This window comes from Protomyctophum parallelum (assembly GCF_964188405.1).
Source record: "Protomyctophum parallelum genome assembly, chromosome: 14".
Taxonomy (NCBI): Eukaryota; Metazoa; Chordata; class Actinopteri; order Myctophiformes; family Myctophidae; genus Protomyctophum; species Protomyctophum parallelum.
The window spans coordinates 30,577,786-30,584,097 of NC_139709.1; the positions used below are offsets into that span (position 1 = coordinate 30,577,786).

At 40.1% G+C, this 6,312-nt stretch overlaps 1 protein-coding gene across 1 annotated transcript in view; it reads left to right on the forward strand.

Moving 5' to 3' along the window:
* hs2st1a (heparan sulfate 2-O-sulfotransferase 1a) overlaps positions 1-6,312 on the forward strand; it is a 39,077-nt gene extending 32,765 nt beyond the window's left edge. Inside the window, exons 6-7 of the mRNA XM_083781202.1 lie at positions 2,640-2,797; positions 3,350-6,312. Of these exons, the coding sequence (XP_083637328.1) occupies positions 2,640-2,797; positions 3,350-3,576 (385 nt within the window). The 3' untranslated portion in view covers positions 3,577-6,312. The remainder of the gene's footprint in view (positions 1-2,639; positions 2,798-3,349) is intronic.

Below are 6,312 nucleotides of genomic sequence, written 5' to 3' on the forward strand. Positions count from 1 at the left end.
CTTTCAAGTAAGAACGCTACATTAAGCTGTCACTTCTCATACTCCTGTTCTCAAGGTCTCTTTGATAGCTCTGCCGGCCTTGATGTGTTCTAGATGCACGATTATTTGTATATCAATCTCTATCAATCTCCCTCTTATTTCACATTTTCTCACTCCACTTAATCTTTCTTTTACTCACTCGCTTGCCTTGACCTGTTATGTCGCATTGCACTCTTACTGAAACACTCCACCTTTATGACAAGCTGGTTCATCAGCCTGGCATTGTGCAGAAACTGAATTTCTTCTGTGCCCAGTATTTGTTATACTGCTGCTACAGTAGCATGTTTGAGATTATGTTAAATTACCTTGTACTGTTTGCTTCCCATGAAATGCATGCTAAGGCATTAACCAATCAAGGCCTATTTTATGTTTTGTGATGCGATGGCGGGATCAGGTAGCTTGAGATACAAGTGCACAACGCATCGCATGATGATGCTTTGTGAGCTTGTAGATTTTCACCTCTTTTTTTCCCTTTCTTTACCCCCACCAATACCCACAATAGGAATGGCAGGGTTAATGTGTTTAATATGCAATTGGTGAACCAAATAAATACTGGACTTAAGGAAGTGTAGCTATTTTTGTCATACATACATTGGGAAGTTGTTAAAAGAACTTATTTACAAAATAATTACATATTCTACTAAACAGCCTTTGTCCAACTTTGCTCCCTCTTAGTGGTGGGTTCAGTTAATCGATATGGCAATATATGGATATACTCCAGACGATATGTGAATCGATACAGAGGCTGCTATATCGATTGTGTGGGCGATGCAGTCTTTTTTTTTTTAATATATGTTTATTGGTAATAGGTTTCAACAATTTAGTACAGTTTGAACATACCATTTTTTTTTCTTTCTCCCTCACCCCATCCCTCCCCCCAGTTATCGTCATCATTAAAACAATATAAAAAATAACATTCATAATTTAGTACAAACATACAAAAACAAACATACATACATATGATATAAACAGTAGGATACAAAAATAATAAATTAAGCACAGATGGCGATGCAGTTTTGACACAAACACATCATGGTATGCGTGCAATGCACAATAAAGCCACAAGGTGGCTTTTTTGTTTTAATTTAATGTCTGTGGGCCTTGTATTCGTCTTTGCTACAGAATAATAAAGACGAGATCTTGTAGTAAATTCATGGCCATTATTTGGAATGAAATCATCGTGTGTATATGTCGTATCGTAGCCTCTGTATCGTCATGCGTATCTATCGTGAGGTTACAGGCAACACCCACCACTACTCCCTCTTATCCTTATGCATGTCCTTATCATTTCATTTCATTTCATATTTCTTTATTTCGTTTCATTTATGGTTTTACATGATTATCATTTACTACTTTCATTTTTTCATTTTCCATAAAGGAAAGAGAAGGAGCAGAAAGAAGATAAATTCTATTAACACCTGCCCCTATCTATCATTAAAATAAATCACATAATTGATGCACTGCTACCAGCTGTTACCTGACTTCACCACGATTACATCGAAATAATGAGAGAGGACAAACAACCAGATCTATGTAAGAGCTTTGAAACAAGAGAACAAAAAAAACAAATGACAAAAATGAGAGAACAAAAGAAAAAATGAAATTCAGCCCTCCAATTCATAATTTATTCCCCCCCCCCCCCCCCCCCCCCCCTTTTAAACACTTTCTTAATCTGAAACACTGTTGTACAACTATTCAACTCCTGACTTTGTGATAATAATATTTTTTATTTGTAACGCACTTTACATTTGAAACAAATCTCAAAGTGCTACATCAAGAGAAAAAGCAGAAATGGTTAAAAGGACGAAGATAAAACAATGAATGCATTCTAATCAGTGGTTAAATATACACAGCTAAAAAGGTTATGAAAGCACACCTCTTTATCATTTAATTTCCTTCCCATAGCAATTCCTGCCACCTATAGTACCATCATCATACTCTTTATCTATACCCGCCTCAACATTTTCTCAGTGCCCTCCAGCCTCTCTACTATCAACTGCTCTGGCTGCTTCTGTCATCTCAGCCTCGTCTGCGCAGTCCCCCAAACTTTCTCCTCTCACTTAATCGTATCCCTCCATCCCTCCCTCGTTCCCCATACCTCCTACCCCCCTGCTGTTGTGTCTCAAACCTTCTCCTCCGTCCCACTCTCTCCGTTATTCTCTCTCTCTCATTATCTTTCTTTCCCTCACAAGGTCACTCCATATCGTCGCTCTCAGGCAGAAACCCTGTATCTCAATTATGTTTCCGTTTTTATGCTTTCTCATACAATTCACGTCTTGTTTTGTGGTTTTCATGAAAATATTTAACCAAAGAAAATGAAGAACAGCTTTTGACTAGTATTAACCACATTTCGGATCCATTTTGAACACGTTTGATTATTTTTCTCCAAAAGTAATGGTTGTGGACATACAAGGTTTTGGCCCGACAGCGACAATTATGTCTTTATTCCACCAGAACCTGCCTGCTTCCCCCCCACCGCCCATTTGCCTCATGTTCTGCGTTAAGTGTTTTGAACAATTCAACTTAGTGAAAAGGTGAAATATAACAACAGGGAGGGGGAAGTGCTGGCAATTTTCAAAACACAACATTTGTCTCTGCAGGAATGTAGGTAGCCACTGGGCCCTGGAACAGGCCAAATATAACCTGGTCAACGAGTACTTGCTGGTCGGGGTAACTGAGGAGCTGGAGGACTTTGTCATGATGCTGGAGGCTGCACTGCCACGCTTCTTCAGGGGAGCCACCGAGCTTTACAAAACAGGTACTGTACCTTAGGTGCGTGCATCCAGAGGGGTTTGAAACAATTTACAATTTAGGCATTTAGAAGACGCTCTTAATCCAGAGCGATTTACAATAAGCAAGAACAACATATACTCATAGCTTCACTGTACATATAATCTACTGTTAGACAGATATTAGGTTCTTAGCTTGCTTATGATTCTTGATGACTATTTCCTCATCAAGAATCATAAGCAAGCTAAGAACCTAATATCTGTCTAACAGTAGATTATCTGTACAGTGAAGCTATGAGTATACATTATAGAGTACTACGTTTACATTAAATGCTAAATTATAAATCTAATAAAATTGCATATTGGCAATCATGTGAACTAACCTGGAAACAAAATTGGCCACTTGTAGTAAACACATTACCATAATATTTAAAACACTCACTGCCCTGTGTAATAGCCTCCATAAAGTATATACTTATTCCCTCGTGTGGGGCCTGTGACCACACACAGACAAAACTTATTTTAACTGCAGTTGTTTCCCGTCTCTAAATCTCCCCTCTCTCCCTCCACCCTTGCTGCAGGGAAGAAATCACACCTGAGAAAGACGACGGAGAAGAAGCCGCCCACCAAAGAGTCCATCGCGAAGCTGCAGCAGTCGGCCATCTGGAAGATGGAGAACGACTTCTACGAGTTTGCCCTGGAGCAGTTTCAGTTCGTCAGGGCCCACGCCGTCAGAGAGAAGGACGGAGAGCTCTACCTGCTGGCGCAGAACTTTTTCTACGAGAAGATCTACCCCAAAACCAATTAAACGGACCCCATGTGGAGAAGGGATCAGAGAGTGTGTGCCCAAGGCTTTGTACAGACTTAGTCACGCACACCGAGGAGATGGAAACAAGAGGGAGCCAGAGACGTGAGACTTAAGGGATGTAAACTGCCACTGACTGTAACGTATACTTCCTTCACGGAGCTGTCTCGTTGAGTACACGAGGCGTGTCTGTGTAAATGTCTGCAAGGCTGACAGACGCAGTGGGGTGTTTTCTTTTGCGTGTGTTTTTAAGTATGGCCGAGGAAGCTCATGTCTCTGTTATCAAGCTAAACCACCCGAACCACGAGGTTCCATTTCTTCCTCATCTTCCTCTTCCTCACCCTTCCGTCCAATAAAGAGGGTCAGAGGTCCTGGCCCACAGGCAATGACTCCCTTTCACTTCCATGTGAAAGGCCATCCGTTCAGAGGGGTCTTACAGACACACGGCTGGAGATGACCCTGGGCTGACAACTGGCCAAGTCCGTAACTCTGATCTGTCATGTGACTACTGCAGTCCAGCCAGAGTGAATGTTTTCATTGGCAGTGATTGGTTGTGTTTTGTTGTATTTTTAATGTTGCTATCATTGTCTAAGTGGAGGGAGGGGCGCATCTTCCCACTTTTTTTAATCTACGAATGAAGACGGTGACATTTTCATGCTGAAAAGACGCCCCTTTCCTCGCCACTACTACTAACGTAAAGGAATGGACGTGTGAGAAACTTGACTACTGTGTTATAATAATTGGACTTTAGTTCAACTCTTGAGGTTTTTATGAAATCGAAAATCCTGTGAACATGGACTATTTACCAGGGCAAGTGTATGTTTTTTTATACTGTATTCAGTGTATTTGTTTTATGAATCTTGTAAATGTGCAGCCTTGCCTGGGGCCGAGGAGTTCATGGTTATGATGCAGGAAGTGTTTACACACGATGTAATTAAACTGTGGAAGACCACAACGGCAACAAAACTGCTGCTGTAAATATGTACTAATTTCATTTAATTTCCCAGCAAGCTGGTTAAACAACTAACTTATTTACACTGTGGTGACAATTTTTTTCTACATTAACAGTTGTGCATTTAATAGTTTGTGTTTGTTTCAGCTTTTGTTGTTTTTCAGTGAACTGCCTTTTATTGTTTTTGTCGGGTACAATATTTCTTTGCTGTTTGAGCCCCTGTTAAACATGGGTGCCCGCTAACATTATTCTGCTGCTACAAACTGCTGTTCTCAGCATTATCTACACAAAATCCTTATGAAACTGATGAAGAATTCTGCTAATTTATCTGTATACTGTATATTTTTACATCCTTGTTCTTGGTTTAATTTTGCTATGGCCTATAGTGATGGCAATTCAAAATTCCAGTTGCACCCCTTGATGGTCTAATTAAAGCCTAATTAATACTTCATCGCATGGCAGTGTCACCCGCTGAAAGTAACAGATTTTCAAGTGAAAAACAATCCGTTATTTAACACATACTCAGTCAGAGTGGCTTAAGTAGGCCACTCAACAAATCACGCCTGTTTGTTACAGACAAGATTTCTAATGTGAATGCAAAGAAGGCTGCTTCACTGAGAATAATTCTTATTACAAACATATTGGTCAAATGCCAGTTCACTCAAGAGTGCATTACATTTAAACAAAAACTAAGGAACAAGGTTTTGCGTGCCTTCTTCCCAACCAGGTCTTTTAATTTCTGTTGCAGATTTGTCTGCTGGAATGTCTACATTTTGTCATAGATTTTTCATCTTTTGATTGCCAAAAATATAAATAAATTGAAGGAAAAAAAAACTATTGACTGTATCATGTGCTATGTCTCACATTTGTAGTTAGGGCAGATCTGAGCATAGTGAAAATCAAAGCTGGGGCATTTTCACTGCAGGTGACCTGTAGAGGGAGCTAAAGAGCTGGGGTGTGTGTATCCCATCCATGTGGGTCGGCTTTCATTGCCTTGTCCTGTCCTAGACTTCAAACATTTCTATCAAAACGCTTTATTGAAGGGAAGGCCTTGATCTAGGAAAGTATTTCCCCTGTAACATTTTGTAGTAGTGGTGGCCGGGTGGTTTTATTACCACATGCTCTATTTTTGTCCCAAGGATTCTGAAACCTGTACTTGAGATGTGTCATGATACAAGCACTATCTGCACTTTGGTCAGCCAATTTCTTTGGAATAGGCTAGCTATGACTAAATCATTGTTCACTTTTGTGTGGAAGTTCTTGGCTGCTTTCTTACTATATGTATGCCTGGTCTGTTTGAATAATATTAAGGGGAGAACTACTTTATTAGGACCTGGGAAAGTAGCCTGTAGACCGAGTATTCAGTTGGTTTATGTGACTCAGAGGTGCTAAACATTGCCCAGGCCTGCTCAAATAATCTCATGCTGGTATCTTCATTCATTTTAGATCACTCTACCACAACCCACAGCTTCCCCTGCACATGCACCACTGACCCTGATTAAAAGGGCTTCCCTCAACCCTTGGCCTCATGATGTCATTGAGGAATTCCCACCCTATACTAGCCTGGAGAATTCTGATTTGGTTTTAGCAGGACTGTGTTACTGGGCCATATACTGTATATGAAGCCATCATAGGTAGGTAGGTATTTCTAACTAACATACTGTACCTACAGTACCAAAATATTGTGATTTCTTGGGTTTTAATTTTAATTTACAACTATGTTGCATGAAATCTCTCTGCCCTTCTGTTGAATTTCACTTGGGCAGTAGTTTGACTCCCTAGTTATA